At 36.4% G+C, this 19,159-nt stretch overlaps 3 protein-coding genes across 4 annotated transcripts; 1 reads left to right on the forward strand and 2 right to left on the reverse strand.

The window, feature by feature from the left end:
* Nucleotides 1–239: 239 nt before the first annotated feature.
* Nucleotides 240–2,239, reverse strand: LOC128679546 (uncharacterized protein). The gene is made up of 5 exons (XM_053761858.2): nt 2,065–2,239; nt 1,777–1,963; nt 1,323–1,626; nt 841–1,062; nt 240–396 (listed from the first exon to the last, which is right to left on the reverse strand). Exons 1-5 carry the CDS (start codon nt 2,120–2,122, stop codon nt 247–249), a joined length of 921 nt encoding a protein of 306 aa, XP_053617833.1. The 5' UTR covers nt 2,123–2,239; the 3' UTR covers nt 240–246.
* Nucleotides 2,240–2,742: 503 nt separating this feature from the next.
* Nucleotides 2,743–15,131, forward strand: Tnpo (Transportin). 2 transcript variants are annotated; one of them, XM_053756967.1, is made up of 16 exons: nt 2,744–2,934; nt 3,188–3,520; nt 3,601–3,816; nt 3,959–4,081; nt 4,510–4,605; nt 5,010–5,193; nt 5,889–6,103; nt 6,303–6,512; nt 6,926–7,237; nt 7,590–7,697; nt 7,885–8,058; nt 8,463–8,634; nt 9,031–9,126; nt 10,062–10,137; nt 10,877–11,179; nt 11,421–15,131. In XM_053756967.1, exons 1-15 carry the CDS (start codon nt 2,830–2,832, stop codon nt 11,157–11,159), a joined length of 2,703 nt encoding a protein of 900 aa, XP_053612942.1. In that variant the 5' UTR covers nt 2,744–2,829; the 3' UTR covers nt 11,160–11,179; nt 11,421–15,131. The 2 variants fall into 2 exon arrangements, with proteins under 2 accessions (XP_053612948.1, XP_053612942.1); XM_053756973.2 differs by lacking the exons at nt 10,062–10,137; nt 11,421–15,131 and having other exon boundaries at nt 2,743–2,934; nt 10,877–11,082.
* A 118-nt stretch (nt 15,132–15,249) lies between these two features.
* dmrt11E (doublesex-Mab related 11E) lies at nt 15,250–18,833 on the reverse strand. Its single transcript, XM_053756986.2, has 3 exons — nt 18,477–18,833; nt 17,782–17,929; nt 15,250–15,722 (listed from the first exon to the last, which is right to left on the reverse strand). Exons 1-3 carry the CDS (start codon nt 18,666–18,668, stop codon nt 15,463–15,465), a joined length of 600 nt encoding a protein of 199 aa, XP_053612961.1. The 5' UTR covers nt 18,669–18,833; the 3' UTR covers nt 15,250–15,462.
* Nucleotides 18,834–19,159: the final 326 nt, after the last annotated feature.

Genomic DNA, 19,159 nt, shown 5'->3' on the forward strand with positions numbered 1-19,159 from the left:
CATTGTTTCAATGTGAATATAATGTTTATCTACCTTTGATTTTACTGATACAAAAATCAAGGTCCAGTTTGAATCAAGCAAGTGCTTATAGTTGACTTACAAAATAGGTAAATAAGATGTGGTTGTCCAGATACATTTTACATATTTTCCTGATATATTTTTTCATTGAACACACTTGGTATTTGCTTTAGTTTATTTTCATTAAAAAGCAATAGGGTGCTCATAAATAAAAGTCAAAATGTTTACTCATGCAAAATGTATTCCTTCTGCATTGAATGCATGTAATAATTTCATAAAATCATCAATATCCATAGTTCTGGCCCTCATCTGATCAGCCTCAGCATTTGTCAATATTTCTTGCACTTTTAGCTTAATATCAAAATCACTAGGTATTTCCTGGAAAAAATCGAATGTGATTATTAATGGTATATACAAATAATGTATCAAGTCTATATGCCTAATGGTTTACCCAAAGCTAAGAGCTGCAAAATTCAAAGGCTACACTTATTATTGCTATAATTGTTTTACTTATAGCATCATCATCATATTATTAATATTTTTCAGAAAACAAGCAGTATACAATAATTAATAATATTTTATAATTATAATAATAAATTATTTTTGGTCATAAAGTTAGAAGTTATTATAGTCAAAAAGCTTAGAACTAATAGATACAAGTTAGTTCATTCGTAAGATAGGGGGAGAGGAAGATGCAAAAAAATTATGGATTGTAGTACAACTAGAGATTGGGAATTCTTGCAAGAACAGAAATTTTGTACCAACCCCTGATAATGGGATAAGGTAAGGCAGATGATGATTATGATGATGTTCAAAAATTACCTTATTGTGTAAGGAACAATGAACTCTGTAGTTCTTTTCCAAAGCAGCCATTGTAGTTGCATGTTTAAAAGCAGCAGAAAGTGTCTTGTTTTTCCTAACAAACGCAATTCTTGTCAATCCATCCCATTCTACAAAATTTATTGGTGGTGGTGGATTTCGTGGTTCAATTCTGACAACACTGGATTCTACTTTTGGTGGGGGTCTGAAGTTATTTTTGCCAACCTGAAATAATTAAATGTAAATTAAGAATAGATAAGAATGTGTGACTTTTAAAACATGTAGTATGTTCACAAAACTTAAAAGTCAGAGAATCTGCTAATATTATAAATCTGAAAATCCCCTCCATAACATGAAATTTATACTAGATGGATTTTCATTAAATTTCAAACATATATGGGTGTCAACAATATAACATAAAATAGCCTGGAGTTTAAGACATGATATAACTTTCTGAAATGTAGATAAATCAAATCACAACTTACCTTCATTAACATGTCAACACGAGCCAACAGTTGTGTATTTATTGATAATCTACAGTACAACTTATCTCCTGGTTTTGCAACTAATCTCTGTGCAAATTCCTTCTGAAACATGAGCACTGCACATCTGAAGAAAGGTCTGTGTAGCAATAGCTTGAAAACAAGTGGGGAACTGATCTGGTAGGGTATGTTAGCAACGCAGATGTCAAAGAATGGCAATTCTGTTTTCAATACATCTCCGACAAGGATCTCCAGTTTGGCTTGATATGGTGTACCTTGAACTCTTTTTTGTAGCTCTGCAACTAACCTATAATATAGAATTTATGAGGAGCATGTTTATATTGTGTAAATATACTACCTATATAACAGGATATTATGCAAAAGAAAGAGGGTGGGTAAGACGCTAGTAAATCAGTTATAATAATGGCTAAATATCATTTTTGGTGAAAACAATTACCTGGTGTCAATTTCGCATGCCACAACCTTTTTCACACGATCCAAAAGCTTTATTGTCATATTACCGGTACCGGGACCAATTTCCAAGACGACATCAGTTGGGCGCAGACCAGATTTGTCAAGCATAGAAGTTATGATAAGGGGATTCTTCAAGATGTGCTGGCCAAAGTCTTTATTAAATTGGATTCCTGAAAATTGTAAGATATAAAAATAGTAAATATAAAAATTTCTAAAAATGTTTAAAATAACCTAATTTTAAGGCTTCATAACATTCTAATAAAGAAATAACCTTGCTTAGCAACTTCATTATGTATTCTTGACTTCTTTTCTGCTTTAATTTTTGGCATTTTTAGAACAAGTATTATTCAATTAAATTAAAATAGAAATTAGGTATTTTTGGTCAACATCAATCAATCAGTCACTCAAACACACATGGCTTGGGACGTGAACGTGACGTGTGGCCGTGACGGGCGACATTGACATCTACCTAATAATGGTATCGTTCTTGTCGGTGGTGGTAGGCAGGTAGCGTAGGTAGGCACCTAGGTACCTGCCAAAAATGCCTTGCTAAATGACATTGGATGTTGTACACACGTACTTCGGGAGTACCATGCATATAGTATACAATTTTATTCATAGATTTCTGCCAGTGGTAAAGTGCTTGTCTCTGAACCTATCGGTCCCGGGTACGAACCCCGGTCGAGTCATGATGGAAAATTATCTTTTTCTGATTGGCCTGGCTCTTGGATGTTTATCTATATATACGTATTTGTATATACGTATTAGTATCCCATAACACAAAACTTGAACTTACTTTGGGGCTAGCTCAATCTGTGTGATTTTTCCTAATATAAATATAATATATTTAATATGTTGGCTGAATGTTCATATGCTTGACTATCGATTTGTCCCATGAGCTAGGCACATCACTAGACTGGAGTACTAATCAAAATCAATGACAACATTTTTTTTACTGGCAATCAATTCGTCAAATTTTGGCATGGTTGATCTTTACGGGACCGAGTGAAATAAAACCGTTTTGTGGATTATTAATATGAAAATGGAGTGGAAACCTGAACAAGAAGGACTCAGACAAATATTGACTCTTTTGAAAGAGTCACAATCACCAGATACAGCGACCCAAAGAGCTGTTCAACAAGTATCCTTTTTGCAAATTTCATGTCGTTGCAGTTTATCGGCGTGGATATTTTTTATGTTCATAACCGTCTGATTCTGTATTTACAAGTAATTCTCGCCTAATATGTTAATGATTGTTTGCATTTATCACATAATTTGTTTGTAGTGCTTATTTACAAGATAGCGTCTCTTCTTGATGCTTGTGATAAAATCGATTTTTCCGACATGACAGTCATTGTCATCTCACAATCATATTTCCTTAACAAATATTTCAGAAATTGGAGGAGCTGAACAAGTACCCCGACTTCAACAATTACTTGATATTTGTTTTGACTAAATTAGATAATGAAGAAGAGCCAACTAGGTCACTGAGTGGTCTGATTCTAAAAAATAATGTAAAGTCCCACTATAACAGCTTTTTACCTGAAGTGGCAGAGTTCATAAAGCGAGAATGTCTGTCAGCAGTAGGGGACCCATCTCCTCTAATTCGTGCAACCGTTGGCATCATTATCACCACTATCGCCAGCAAAGGCGAACTAACCTCATGGCCGGAACTTTTGCCAGCCTTGTGTCAAATGCTTGATTCACAAGACTATAATGTCTGTGAGGTATTAATTTTTGTATGTTTTATGCAATTATTGTTTTATTTGATGTCCATAGAAATGAAAGAAAATTTGTTTTATTTTAGGGAGCATTTGGAGCACTGCAAAAAATATGTGAAGATACAGCAGAACTACTGGACAGTGATGCATTAAACAGGCCACTAAATGTTTTAATACCAAAATTCTTACAATTCTTTAGGCACAATTCTCCAAAAATCAGATGTCATGCTATTGCTTGTGTCAATTACTTCATTTTGGGAAGGACACAAGCTCTCATGCTGCATATTGATTCATTCATTGAGGTATGGATATCTATTATTGTTTGTAGTAATTTGTATGTTAAATAACTATTTCCAATTATTTTGTAAAATGTTATTAAATTTAAAATTATACAAATTCATAATGTGGAAATAAATATTAAGAAAAGCTTTATTTACATTGCAGAATTTATTCAACCTGGCCGCAGATGAGGATCCTGATGTTAGAAAAAATGTTTGCCATGCACTGGTGTTGCTTCTGGAAGTCCGATTGGACAGGCTTATACCACATCTACCCAACATAATTGAGGTATGAAAGCATTATAAATATGGTATTTTTTCCCATACTTCTTTTTCTGTTGAAACACATTTTTTTCACATCTCAGTCATGCAACCTCACCACATTACTATTGCTCAACTGTTTACCACTTTTTTTATATTAAACTAGCTGCGCCCCGGGGCTTTGCTCCCGAGGTAATTTCGGGATAAAAAGTACCCTATGTGTTATTCCAGGTTATTTTCTACCTGTGTACCAAATTTCATAACAATTGGTCCAGTAGATAATTGATAATTATTTGTTACACACAAAATCATGCCAAATCATTTATAATATTATTCTTCTAACTTTCCTCGGGGACTATTCCGCTGTTAGATGTCTTGTCAGGCCTAGTTGCCTCTTTATAATATTGCTATTAGGTTTTAGATCTCAAGTCATTAAATATTTTCTTTTGTTTGTAGTATATGTTAGTACGCACACAAGATGCTGAAGAAGCTGTGGCCCTGGAAGCATGTGAGTTCTGGCTATCTCTCGCAGAGCAAAATGTTTGTCGAGAGGTAAGTGATAAATATTTGGGTATCTAAAATAGACATGTTTAACTGGTTGGAGTGGAACTCCAAACTGAATCTCTCAAATGTTTTTTTTAACAACTTTTTGTTTGTTGCAATTGAACTGGTCATCATCAGATATGGAAAAAAGATATGTGGTTTAATAAAATTTTGCTCAAAATGTACATATAAAATCCAAATGTATAACATTGGTCATGATCATGGTGAATCAAAGTACATTTCTGCTTTTTTCTAGCATTCATATAAAGATCACATTGATATGAAGCAATATACATAGATTAATTATTAGTCACACAGCAAACCGATGTGTAAAATAAACTTAAACTATACATATCTTATTTTTATAGAAGACGTTTCTTCTTTGTCGTTTGTTCACTAAAATTGTTTTCCAGGTGCTAGGTCCGCGGCTGCAAGCGCTGCTGCCGGTGCTGGTGCACGGCATGCGGTACTCGGAGATGGACGTGATCCTTCTGCGCGGCGACCGCGACGACGACGCGGACGACGCTGAGCCCGACCGCGAGTCCGACATTCGACCGCGCTTCCACAAGCCTAGGTCGCACACCATGAAGCATAATGGTATGTTGCATTGCTATTGTCTGGCAAGCGGTTCTATAACAATCGGATCTTCAAAATGTTAAGTCTTATTTAGTTGAGAAAACGCGATTGGAGATGTAATAATGTGTGTAATTATGACACGAAACAGAAACAACGTTGTCAGCACACATAATAGTGTGTGTGCTTAGTTTAAATTCAGTGCATATATTGTATAGCTTCATTTGAATTCGCGGATTCATTAAGTAACATTTTCAAAAATATTTTATAGTATTAATGGACCAGTGGCGTCATTGAATTGTTAAGCTATATTTTTTGAAAATACCAAATACATCAGTTCCGTAGATATAGTCTAGCTAAAAAAATCGTACAATAATATGAGTTGTTTTGAGTTACCTTTGATGCTCTTTTAAAAATTGTAAGATGGTAAGTGGCTGTTTAAATTACAAATTACGTCAACTTTCAATCGACACAGCGGTTTAGACAGAAAGACAGACAGACTTTTGCATTTATAATATTACCCTGTTATTCATAAAAAAGTTACATATTTTAGCGTAAAGTGCATACTTTACGCTAAAATATGTTTTCTCACTATTGCACATAAGTGTTACTGACAGAAAAAGCAAAGCATGCTTAAAATATACTTTATATTTTCTGTGAATGACAGAATTATAGAATATTATATAAAGATATAATAACCAGATACAATTATTGTCCAGCGGGGGCGGGCGACAGCAACATGTCGGGCGGGGCGGAGTCGGACTCTGAGTCGGAAGGCGCGGACGCGGACGACGGGTCGCTGTCGGACTGGAACCTGCGCAAGTGCAGCGCGGCCGCGCTCGACGTCCTCGCCAACGTGTTCGGCGCGGATCTGCTGCCCGTGCTCTTCCCCATTCTCAAGGAGACGCTCTTCCACGACAACTGGGTCATCAAGGTCTGATATCTTCTTAATCCGCTAAAAATTTAAGAATTATTTAAGAAACACTTATCTTTTTATGCAAAGTAGCGCCATCTACTTTGAAGAAAGGTACATTATCCAAGATAGCTATATTTTATCTCAAAATTCCTGCGGGAGCGAAATCCCGGGCAACATCTAGTAATTTATAAACCGATATGTGATGGATCGTCGACAGGAGAGCGGCATCCTAGCGCTGGGCGCGGTGGCGGACGGCTGCATGGGCGGCATGGTGCCGCACCTGCCGGACCTGGTGCCGTACCTGGTGTGCTGCTTGGGCGAGCGCAAGGCGCTGGTGCGCGCCATCACGTGCTGGACGCTGTCGCGCTACTCGCACTGGATCGTGTCGCAGTCGCACGACCACTATCTGCGCCCCGTCATGGCCGAGGTGTGTCTGCTCACACTGTGTCTGATTGAATGTCTTTCATTGACCCAAAAAATCAATTTAATACACACTTCATATTCTACCCATTCACGTGTGTATTAGAACTCTTTTTTGATATCTTCTCTGGTGGCCACTTGCCCTTTATGATTAGACCAGGTACATAAGATATAATGAATTTTTGAAGGTTCTAAACTAGACCATCTAAAGAACGATACCATAGACAAGATTTACTTCTAGACATCCTCTGATTTTTGCTCTTGGACAAACATTACAGTTACTAGCAAATATATTAGTTCTACGCTACATTCCCGACGTGTGTAACCTATGTCACTATAGAAACTGGAATGGTAGAAAAATTATTATTACAAAATATCAAATTACAAATTTTTGTCGTAATTGTTAAGAGTATTTTTCAGCTGTTAAAGCGCGTGTTGGACAACAACAAGCGCGTGCAAGAAGCTGCTTGTAGTGCGTTCGCCACCCTTGAAGAAGAGGCTTGCACAGAACTGGTGCCTTACCTCGGCCACATTCTGCAGACTCTCGTTTATGCGTTCAGCAAATACCAGCACAAGAACCTACTCATACTGTATGATGCCATCGGCACCTTAGCCGACTCAGTGGGACACCACCTCAATAAGCAGGAGTACATCAACCTGCTGATGCCCCCACTCATTACCAAGTGGAATGTATTGAAGGATGAAGATAAGGATCTCTTCCCACTACTCGAGGTAGGTTTAAATATCTTTATTGACGCGTATAAAATTCAATGTTCGCTTGCTATGAGTCTAAAACTCATTATTAAATAATAGATTTATATACCAAGATAGCAAAACAAAGCATTTTAGACCAGGCTCATTCGTCCATCCACCCTAGCCGTATGTTTGTACAGGTGCCAAGTTGGTATATAAAACGTAATTTCATCTAAGCATGTTCAGTGAATCTTATAGGGTCATGCATTGTTCGATAACTCCACTCTAGTTTTAGGAAGATTTGATTGTATGTCAATTATTAGGAATATTATATAAATTATTAGGAATATTTATAATATTTGCATGTTATAATATTTTTTGTTATTCACAGTGTCTCTCATCTGTGGCTACTGCTCTACAATCCGGCTTCTTACCCTACTGCGAGCCTGTGTTCAGGAGATGCGTGTCTTTAATAGAACAGACATTAAACCAGAATATTGTAAGTATTCACTTTTGTTTACTTCATTTTCCTATAATAAAGTTATTATAAAAAGACTACAAAGTGTTCAGATAATATTCCCTACCAGATAAACAATTTCTTGTAGCCTAAGTAAGTCAATTAGTACCTAATTCAATGTGGAAATGTATCAAAGGGATGAATAAATATTAACAAAAACATTTGTCAGGCCAACAGTCAGAGTCCGGAGCAGTTCGAGGCGCCGGACAAGGACTTCATGATCGTAGCGCTGGACCTGCTCAGCGGACTCACCGAGGGGCTCGACGGACACATCGACCACCTCGTGCTCAACTCCAACCTCATGCAGCTGCTCTACCAGTGCATGCAAGATCCTATGCCAGAGGTCAGGACCTTTGTCATGTACAATAAATTAAGAACTTTATTCAATGTCAATATTTCGATTCTTTATAGTGTATGAATAGAGTAGTTGCCATCGAGTCCAACCAGATACTTTTTTCCTCGTGTCAAAAAATGGGGCTTATATGATAATGGCGAAGTGACGTCACAAATTTGAGTAAAAAAGCGAATTCAGTTATACTTTAATGGAAAATAAAAAATACTTAATCTTACTCTTAATAAAATACCCATGCAACTACCCTATTTATAATTAAAGAGAAAAATGTTTGGAAACAAAAGAACATATTTGTTCTCCACAGAAAAATCATAAATAACAGAGGAAAATATTATTATAAAATTTACTTTCGGGATCGATAAAGTCGATAATCGAAAATCCGTTGTCGGCATCAGGTGCGGCAGTCGTCGTTCGCGCTGCTGGGCGACCTGACGAAGGCGTGCTTCCAGCACGTGCACCCCTACATCCCCGAGTTCCTGCCCATCCTCGGCATGAACCTCAACCCCGAGCTCATCTCCGTCTGCAACAACGCCACCTGGGCCATTGGCGAGATCAGCATCAAATTAGGTAACTCAATACTATAGTTACATTATATTTGATGTCGATGTGTGGTTCCGTTCATGGGTATGGTACGAGGCGACCGAGTGACACAGCCTTGGCAGCCCATAAGCAACATAACATTCCCAATGAGGCTTAAAGCAGAGGTCAAACAAGCGGCCGGTTTTAAATCTCAGCCGAATATTCAAAAATTAAAAGTTAATGTTTATCTCGAACTTCCGGCGTCACAACTCCAGATGTTATCCTGGAACACGTGAAAATGATTCAAATCGAAGACCTCTGGTCTGGTTCACATGTGAAACTAGTTCGTGCAGAGGCTTTTATATATTTTTTTAACACTTAAAACATTTCATTCGTGTCAGATATTGGATTTACACCTATTTTAGAGTGCTATTTTTTTTTCAGGACCTGATACGTCAAAATATATTCCCTTGGTACTGAATCATTTAGTTGATATCATCAACAGGCCTAACACACCAAAAACACTACTTGAAAACACAGGTATGTGACGCCAAAAACATTTAAATACATTATTTTATTGAAATGTTAGCTATTCATTTGCTAGATGAGTTTTATGAAATAATTTCTTGGTGGCAGATGATTTAAAAGTGTGTTTTATTATTATTACTATATATTTTCATTGATCATTGCTTCATTTACTTTTTCCTTAACCATGTTATATGATTGTTGATAGCATCTGTCGTTAATTTGTTATTTATATATAACTAACTATTGGCAGAAGCTATTCATTGTTACTAATTGTATTTATTAATCAGTTCTATTTTGCAGTTTTAACATTCGATGATTTTTTATATCTACTTCTATATATATGTATTTGAACAAAAATATAGCTAAAACTTTTTTTTAATAACTTTAGATATTTCAGCATTAAAGGCTATTTAATTGAATTGAATAGCTAAAACTTGCTAATTTAAAGACAAGTTTCTGCTTATTTTTATTACTTCAATGAGGACAGTTTATCAGTATTTTTATGGGGTGTAATGTAAATATATTTAATAACCACAATAGTAGTTGCAATACTAATGTGTGCGCCTCATTAGAAAGATGGCCAAGACCGCGGCATTATTTGTTTATAGTTAAATTTAAATTTCAGTTAATAAAAACAATTAATTTGTTTTTACATAATATACAATGTTTATGTACTTATTCATTTCTTTTTTTTTTTCCCTGACACAGTTTGGATGCGATTTGGGAATTGGGGTAGTTCATAAATGTTAAAATTCTCGGCCGTCTTTTTAAAAAAAAAAATCCTGTATTTAATTTAATAGCAATTACTTAGCCTAACATTGTTTCACTTTTTTATATTTGTGACACTAATTTTTTGCTGTTAAATTATGTAATTTAAGTATGTTTTGGATGGTTTGTTGATTTGTTTTCTTGGTTTTGTTCTCGGTATGTCGTGTCGTGGCGTGTAGCGATTACTATCGGTCGGCTAGGTTATGTGTGCCCCCACGACGTCGCACCCGTTTTACATCAATTTGTACGCCAGTGGTCTGTAGTCATTTTTTTTATTATTACTTTATATTACGTTTAATATTGAATAAGTTATATTTAGGTATTGTTTCGATCGTGGATGGTGTTTGTTCATGGCTTGTTAATATTGTTTTACAATTTGTTATTCTCATTTTAGTTTACCAGGCATGTACCTAAATTTATATTCAGTAATTTACCGATGACATGGCCACACCAGACACTATGGCGGTATAAGGGATGGTATTTATTTGATCATCTTTTTTTCGGTGCTGTTCTTATATGTGTTGAACACCATCCGCTTTCTAAAATATAAATCAGCTATTTCTTATTTAATTATAATGTATTATTTCATCCAAACTGCAAGTCAGTTATAGACATTACCTTTAGATCGCATTTGCCAAAATGTCTATAATAATATGTACAACCAACTTTTAGTTTCCTTATATAAGTTTATATTAAATTAATTAACAGCATGTTTTCATATATATATATATTTTTCTTTAAAATCGCTTTTTATATTATTGTCTTACAGTTTGGAATGTTCATTAAATCAGTGTTCAAATATATTTTTTATGTGCTAGTCACTTTCAGTACTATCATTATTTACATCGACCAATATACATCATGTACATTTTCTTTTTAATTCTAAGGTTTATTCGCTTATTATTCTTTACGGTCACACAAAATTTTGATCGAGTTTTAATATTTTGAAGCTTTTATTTTTTAGTTGGGCAAACAAAGTTGATTTTTGGTTCAGGTGCGCATCGCTGCGGAACATCCGCGACAACGACGAGAAGGACTCCGCGTTCCGCGGGATCTGCCAGATGATCCAGGTGAACCCGGCGGGCGTGGTGCCCGACTTCATGTTCTTCTGCGACGCCGTGGCATCCTGGACCAACCCCAAGGACGACCTGAAGGAGATGTTCACCAAGATCCTGCACGGCTTCAAGAACCAGGTCGGCGACGACAACTGGCGCCGCTTCACCGACCAGTTCCCGGTGCAGCTCAGCGCGCGCCTCTCGGCCATGTGCGGCATATAGACACGATTACTTTCTTTATGGTGAGTGCCTAGCTTTATTTTCCATTACCTGTTTTCCATGCTCTTTCCGACTTTCTGAAATCCTATCATTAGGCCTAGCATAAAAAATCTTATTATCCTTTTAGAACCGTATTTTCTACGAGTATAACCCCGGAAGAGTACATCAGAGAAAAGCGCAACTAAAAACTAACCTAATTTTACTATAATAAGAAGTTTTCTTTTTTGTGATACTGATACGTATCCATTATATTTTTGTTTGCAGGGGAATCAATGTCAGCACGGGTCGGGACGACATTGCGCGTAGGGACTCGCGGTCATCATGTGCCAACACAGCTCAACGGGCCGCGGGCGGCCGGCGAATGTTTGCCCAACGCTCGCTCGCGGGCTCTCGTAGGTTGTGATTGTGACACGCGATCAATTCGGCTTTGGACTCAGCGGCGGGCTACAGTGACGTCATGCGTCACTAGGGTGCTAGGCTTACGTACTCGTTTGTGTATTCAATGTCGCACGTTGCATGCTTACGTGCCGTTCGTTTTCGTTAACGGAATGAGTGTTAACACGAGCCTGTAGTCGTAGTTTCACCGTTGTTTTAACCAGGTGACATAATGAAATAGATGTGGTCGAGTATTTACTATAATTGCATGAAAATTAGTAATAGTTATAGATTGTAACGCTGAAGACGAGACGATTGTATTTCATCAATTTGTTTTTTCCGAAAAGATCAAATTTTCTGAATTGTTGACAAAATTTGTATTTTGTAATGGTTAGTCGATAGTCTTAAACTGTACATCGAATCAGTCTCACAATCTCATCGCGTCGTGCGTCACCATTGCACTAGCATTCACGGTTGATACTTAATATTGTTGTAATGCATAGTGACACGTCCATCGACGAGTGATCAGTACGTTCCAAGACTGTAGATTCCAGTACACGTTTGCGAGTATCTTATTCGCAGGTTGTATCAGTTTAGTTCGTAGTGCCTGAGAGCAAATTCTTACAATGCTCAGCAACATTCACCTATGTTTATTTTTAAAACTTTACTAATATCAATGCAAATTTTGGAATTGAGATATTTTTTGTTTTCTATTCATTTTTGGCAACTTTTTTCAAAAAGCATTTATTTATAATCGCATCTTCACTTCAAATATTTTAGTAGATATTTTAAATTGATGTGTTAACTATTATTTTATGTAAATTACAAGACTTAGTGAAATCGAGAATTTATGTCAACTGTGATTTGTGACTGGTTTATTTTGACTAATATATGTGTATGAGTATATTTCTGTGTCAGTGTAGATATAATATACAGCTTTGATAGATTTTATGACGGCTAGATTTCTGCTATTATAATATACCAAATAGTATTTTTACGTTGTATATTGTTTTAATGGATTTGTATGTTTGTGTTAGTCGAACATGTCGGCAACGAAGTTCTCTAGCCCCTGAAACGAGGAGTAGTAAGGAGGACGATACACTGAGGAGTACATCTCGACCTCAACCGTCCTCCGTCTCAGTCAGTCTCCAACCTCTTTGCCGATATTTTGGACAAACTTATATGATTGATATAAAGTACTATTTACGTGTATATTAAATGAAAGTAATATTATGTATATGTAAATACATATTGCGATGTATATTATTATATTATGCAAGTAAAATTGTTATTTTTTGTTTTAAAAAAGCTAAAAGTCTGACTTTAACCACTTGTTGATGTCATTACATTATATTGTTCAGAAAACGGGGTTCTGATATAGTTGGGTGTTGATTTTACGATTCGCGTTAGATATGCAGTGGATATTCAATTTTGGGGAATAAATTAGCAACTTCTAACATTCCGTTGGAGAAAAAATAATTTTGGGCTTTTTCACAATTTATATAATTTTATTTTTTCTTAATATTTATTGCATATCGCAAAATTTGCGTTCCTTACACGTAGCTAGTATAACATATGTTCGACGTGTCTCCTCCCGTATTCCTGTAATCCCAGTCAGTTCCTATCCCAAATCCTATCTAGTCCCAATCCTTGTCATGTGCCAACGAAGCCCAGACAATGCTTGGATGAATGCCCGCCCTTGTTCCCGGATCAAAGGGTGGTTTAATTTTAATATTGTTGTTATGAAACTTTCGGTATTATCTCAGTACTCGGTACCCGTAAACAAATTGAAAATTATTGGGTATCTATAGCAAACGCCTCCCATACTATTTGAGAAACATTATTTTTTAAGTAGAATTCATTTTTATACATGATGCGGGTGGCCTCATTATTTATTTTAAGGTCAGTAGATTTTATTATTATAATTTTGTATTGTAGTTTGTTTTCCTAAAAAGAAACCGTGATAATAGTTTATTAAGTGTTCGCATGCGTGTGTGAGTGAGGCGGCATTCGTGAGGCACTCCCTTCCTCGAGGCAAAGGAATTATTTAATAGTTTGTTAGTGCGGACGAACATTTGTGATGTGTTGTCGATATATTGTAGGTTGTTTACGAGGAATACTTATACACAGTCCGATTAACACTTACGTTTCTGAATTGGGGCGTTCTGCGGCTGGAATTAGCACAATCGTTGATGCTATTATTTTTTGAAAGTTTGTTATGACGCCATGGAATAGTAGATTCGTAACATTTTTTATTTTTAACGATATTTTTCATTGATTTTTTTTAAACTATGTTCCCTACAAAATAAGAAAAGGGATGAATGTTTTTTTTTCTGAAAACATAGGAACATAGTTTAGGCGTTTCTGTTACATGATACTCTATAAAATTTTCGGATCCCATTTCTGAAACGTTTTTGCTAATTGGACTGAATTATAAGGTAATCATTTTTTGTTGAAGTTTAACTACGCATTATACACGTATTTATGTACCGTATTTATAATGTATGCGTCCATCATTTAATATTTATTTATTTAGTTGAAGCGCTTACCTATTCGAAAACTACATTAGACATACTTTTACAGTCTTTTCGCAGAATAATTTTCATTTAATTGTAAACCTTTCAGGCGTTGCGCAAATGCAGAGACTAGTATGGGATGAGGATGGAGAATCCGAAAGTATTTTTGTCAAACTAAATTTGTAAACATAGATTCACCGACGACGCAATTTTACAGTTGTTTGCTTTTAAAATAGGAAGCAATTATAATATATAACACATAATTTTGTATTGCCGGGCGATTCTATTTAAAGCCGGTGCACGCAGCATGCACATGCAGCACAGATTGTTGTATAGTTGCTGGATCGGACTTTGGAATCATTAGTAGCATTTGTATTAATTTTATATAGAATTAACTAAACTCGTGTCTTAATTTGTGCAACGCCTTGTCTTATTGAGGTTTATTTTGATATACTTTTCACATATTCACAACAATCTCCATAAGATTATTTATCTTTCTTATAATTTAAATTTTATTTATCATAAAAAGTGAAATTATACATTTATTTCTATTGTCCAATGAAACAAATAATTGAATATAAATTATGTATTATTTTATAACTCCAGTACTATTTACAAGTCACTTATCTTCTAAAATATCATTATATTGGTTAATAAAAAAATATATGTAGACTAAGATCCGGTATGAAATTGTTGTATCATTGTACGTTATCTGATTGCGCAAATTATACTTAAGAATTTGATTCATGAATTACCTATTCTGTGTTCTAACAAAGTGAGTACAGAGTGAACTGTAAAATATAATATTTAATAAACACTGAGCTCAACTCTACCTCCTTTTGGCCTAAATTTTAGGCATAGATTCAAAACAAATTATACCTTTATAAAGATATTTACAAAACCTATACTTATTGCCAAACTGTCTGTACTCACTTTTCCAGTAGATCCACATTTTGGAACACCGATATTTACGATGATCTTGTAACAACTATTCAGTATATAAGTTGGTTGGTTGTAAAACAATGACCTCACAATAGACATTCTTTTTACCATACATTTCGTTAATAAAGCACTCATTGTTCGATTGAAAAGTTTTATTTGGCCTATTATTACATATGTACTATTGTTTATATTATTTTGGAAAACATAATATCCTATTTCATAAAGCCTTATTAAAGTCTATAAATTCTTTACTACTAATAGTATATAACTATTACTATGGCACAGATCCTTTAGCTATTTGATAACATTAAAACTGATATCAGGAAATGAAAAAAGCAATCTGTCCTGATTTAATTTTCCGTTGACGTTTTGTTATAGATATCTTTGTAATTAAATACACACTAATTGTTATTTAAGAAGAAACCTGGTACGAGTGTAAACTTTGGTAGCAGTTCTTATGCTAAGTGAACGATTTATTGAACACCAATAATGGATTCAATAGAAAATGATAGCTTCTGTGGGCGCTGAGGTTTCGGTGGAACCGGGGCGTAGTTTGTCAGCAAAGCGGCGAGAAGATGGCGGCAGAATATCGCGGGGGGCACCGCGTCGGCCAGGATGGGGGGCGTCAGGGGCGCGGGCGCAGACCCGCGGTCCAACTCCGCGTCTGCGAAAGCTCTGCGACGTCGCACACGCTCTGTCCATGTTGGATCACCATTTATCAACCGAGTGTTACCTGAAAAAATAACTTATATTTTAAAATGTAAACAACAAACAAACCGTGAGATGTTGCTGAACATGAGCGTATGCAAAACCACTACTTTTTCAATGATGGCTATTTATATGATACGAGAATACATGGCAAAATCATTATAAGTGTGTGAATGTTAGAGAAAATAAATGTTGAACCTCAATTGACGGCCTTTTCGTCATATATTAATTATATGCAAAGCAAACGAAACCTATAAGCGGAGATGGAAACAATTTGCCATCGAGAGTTAACATAAGCTGACCTCCAAGTATCACTCATCTTCAAATCTGATTGATGCGTTATGCGACATAATTCACCAGCAATTAATATAAAAAAAAAACTGTGAAACAAATTACACGTTGAAAGATGTGTTGGCACCCGCTGAGCTATCATTCACCCAGCGGAAGACGTGTTTACAGTCAACAGTATCTGAAACCCGACACCGCGACAAAGAGCCGCCTCCGCCGACGCTTGTAAATGTAAAGCAATCTCTACACTTTTTTAACAACCCATAAAAATAGTTAAAAGAAATTATTTTAGGTTTTTTGATAGACAGTGAAATGTTACCGAGTGTTGGATGACGGCTTTTGTTCTGTAATGAAGCGGGGACATTTTCATGAGTTATTACGCCCGTGGTGGTCTATTTTTGTCTTCAGATCTTTAACAGATGAGCGATACCGTTGTTTTACCGTCAATATATAAATAGTATTGTTAGTATCTAGTGAAAAGTATCATATAGGAATCTAGCTTGCTGTCATGGAAGTCAATGTCTTTCTGGGTTAATGTGTGTGATAGTTTGCCTCCATGGTCTAGCCTAGCACCTTTTCACTTAGAGTCTAGGCTCCTTATCGACAAGCCTTCCGAAGAAGTCGCTTTCTTGAGAATTACTATATTTTTCTAGGAACTATATGCTTCCTGTGGGATTCGAACCTTCTACCTCACAAAAGGCACTACGTTGTTTTAGAGTTATCTTATACAATATCATATCCCTAACAAAATCCATCTTGACTAATAGAATGCATGTTAGGATAGTTAAAAGATAGCTTTCAAAATATACAATTTTAACTCGCTCCAAGTGTTCCAAAGTAAATATTTGTCCAACTAATTCGCATTTAACGTTTCACGGGTGAGAAAAGACACACTCGACAGTGGCGGCTCGCTTACAACAATAACATTGGACCGAGTGGTGGGTGCCAGACACCGAACACTTCATATTACGTTTATTTACAATTTATAGGCAAAAACTGAACTATCGCTTTAAAAAAAGTTTGTTTAGGGTTAGCAGGTGTGTACGACTGTGGCATGCCCTTCTTAAACCTCCTATTATATTGAATTTCATCGACATTTTTATTTATCTCGAACGGAACTAGATACCATTACGTTCATAGGAAAGTAGCAGGAAAATAAAACTATTCCTGAATCAATAAAATAATAAGTATTGATCGGTGCTTGACCTCGAGACCGTATCCTAATCCTAACTAATATTATAAATGAGAAAGTAATTTTGTTTGTTACCTCTTCACACTCTTATCTACTCGACCAATCTTCTTGAACTTTTGCATACTATCTACATAGAAGTACCATAGTAAAGAACATAGAAGTAACATAGGGTAGTCCTTTCATCCCGGAAAAATAACTGTTACCGTGGGAAATATACGCGGGCGAAGCCGCCGGTAAATGCTAGTGTTTAATAAAAATAATTCATGTCGCTAAGAAGCTTACTTTTACTTATAGTTTTTTATAGTGATGTATGAAGTCATGCAAAATATAAAAAAGACCATGCTTTGGTACTTTAAGTAAGTAGGTGTCATCTTTCTTTGGTTCTTTTTTTAATCAACACTACATAGTATAAAACAAAGTCGCTTCCTGCTGTCTGTCTGTCTCTATGTATGCTTAGATTTTTGAAACAAACGCAACGGATTTTGATGCGGGTTTTTTAATAGATAATGTGGAAGAGTCAAGAGGAAGTTTTTAAAGTGAAGGTTTTTACACGAGCGAAGTCGGGACACGCCGCTAGTTGATATATAAAAAAATGTAAATTCACCAAAATGCTGCGGCTGTACTGAGTAGGACTTGGCCATCTGCATGCAGCGCAGCCGCGCGCGGTAGGCGCGCTTGCGGGCCGCCAGCGCCGCCGCCTCACCGTCCCGGGACTCCGCGCTGCCCGCGCCTTGCTGTCTCCGGAGTGCGACCTTTTTAAATTATTATTTTTCATCAGTCATTATTAAGGACGATACGGACGACCTCTGTAACCTAATTTTTGGTCATAATGCCGGACTGCTAAACCGGAAGACCCGGGTTCGAACCCCGGTCAGGTGAAGACGGAAATAATCTTCTTCGAATTGATCTGGGTTATGGATGTTTACCTATATAAATATGTTATAAAATATAATTTGAGTTGAGTTAGTAGGTACCCTATAAAACCCGAACATACTTTGAGGCTAACTCAAACTGTGTTATTTGAATATTTTATTTTTTTCTCAAACGCATTAAGGCATAGAGATAGGTCCATGCACGCTCTGGCTTTGACTTATTTAATTAAGTAGGTACCACAAGTTTCCAAATGAGACCAGTAATTCCAGAGATTAGCATGTTCAAACATAATAAAAACTATAAATCTCCAAACGTCTGCCCAATTTGTTCGCGCAATCCAGACGCTTATTTTCCCTTCCTTTTCCTCATTAAGAAGATAGGTAGCTTGGTAGTAGGTACTGACTGATGAAGTAACCTGACCCTCACCTGAGCCGCCATGACCCTCTGTCTCTCTAGTACCAGCAAGCAGCCGGGACAGCGGCAGTCCCTCCAGCGACACAACCTCTTGTGTCCCTTCAGGCACGAAATCACCCCGTGGTTCCTGCAACGCGCGCACTTCGGCGTTCGTAACGCCTTGCGACCACTACCACTTTCCGCCTCACCACCTTCACTTTGCATCACGACCGTATTAAAAAAATCTTTAATCAACACTATACGTTTTCTTCAGATCGATTACAATAAACTCATGTTCCTCCTGAAACATCTTTACAGCGATTGACAACTGTAAAGCGGGATTCATGTTTAAAACGCAAGGCACGATCTGTGGCTCCGCCCTACCGCTTCCCTATTGGCGGAGAAGGTTGTGGGCGGGCGACCTACTGCGCTTCTTGACCATTTGCACAGAAACTTTTGTTGTATGTTTTTGTATATTTTTCAGTAAAGTGATACATTTATTGCATAGGCTGGGTTTAGAGTCATGTACAACGTTTTCTTAGAAGCAATATCATATTTTACAACTGAAGAATTTGTATCAAGCAAATGAATGCTAACTTTTAAAAATGTTTAAACCATTTTACAACTTTGGGAGACATAACAGAGAACCATCAAGGTAAACGACTTGAGGGAAGTCGTTTACGTACTCTATCAATAAAGAGGTCTATAAATGACTG

The sequence above is a fragment of the Plodia interpunctella genome, chromosome 2 (assembly GCF_027563975.2).
Source record: "Plodia interpunctella isolate USDA-ARS_2022_Savannah chromosome 2, ilPloInte3.2, whole genome shotgun sequence".
In the NCBI taxonomy this organism is placed as follows: domain Eukaryota; kingdom Metazoa; phylum Arthropoda; class Insecta; order Lepidoptera; family Pyralidae; genus Plodia; species Plodia interpunctella.

What these genes read in the sequence shown, in the direction of transcription:
- Tnpo (XM_053756967.1), top strand. Translation starts at nt 2,830, where the DNA reads ATGAAAATGGAGTGGAAACCTGAACAAGAAGGACTCAGACAAATATTG. An exon ending in ATCTCTTCCCACTACTCGAG is followed by an intron (nt 7,238 to 7,589) that starts GTAGGTTTAAAT and finishes TGTTATTCACAG; the next exon opens with TGTCTCTCATCTGTGGCTAC. An exon ending in CGAGATCAGCATCAAATTAG is followed by an intron (nt 8,635 to 9,030) that starts GTAACTCAATAC and finishes TTTTTTTTTCAG; the next exon opens with GACCTGATACGTCAAAATAT.
- LOC128679546 (XM_053761858.2), bottom strand. Translation starts at nt 2,122, where the DNA reads ATGCCAAAAATTAAAGCAGAAAAGAAGTCAAGAATACATAATGAAGTT. An exon ending in GCATGCGAAATTGACACCAG is followed by an intron (nt 1,627 to 1,776) that starts GTAATTGTTTTC and finishes TCTATATTATAG; the next exon opens with GTTAGTTGCAGAGCTACAAA. An exon ending in GTGTTGACATGTTAATGAAG is followed by an intron (nt 1,063 to 1,322) that starts GTAAGTTGTGAT and finishes TAATTATTTCAG; the next exon opens with GTTGGCAAAAATAACTTCAG.
- dmrt11E (XM_053756986.2), bottom strand. Translation starts at nt 18,668, where the DNA reads ATGCAAAGTGAAGGTGGTGAGGCGGAAAGTGGTAGTGGTCGCAAGGCG. An exon ending in AGAGGGTCATGGCGGCTCAG is followed by an intron (nt 17,930 to 18,476) that starts GTGAGGGTCAGG and finishes TAATTTAAAAAG; the next exon opens with GTCGCACTCCGGAGACAGCA. An exon ending in AGTACAGCCGCAGCATTTTG is followed by an intron (nt 15,723 to 17,781) that starts GTGAATTTACAT and finishes TTATTTTTTCAG; the next exon opens with GTAACACTCGGTTGATAAAT.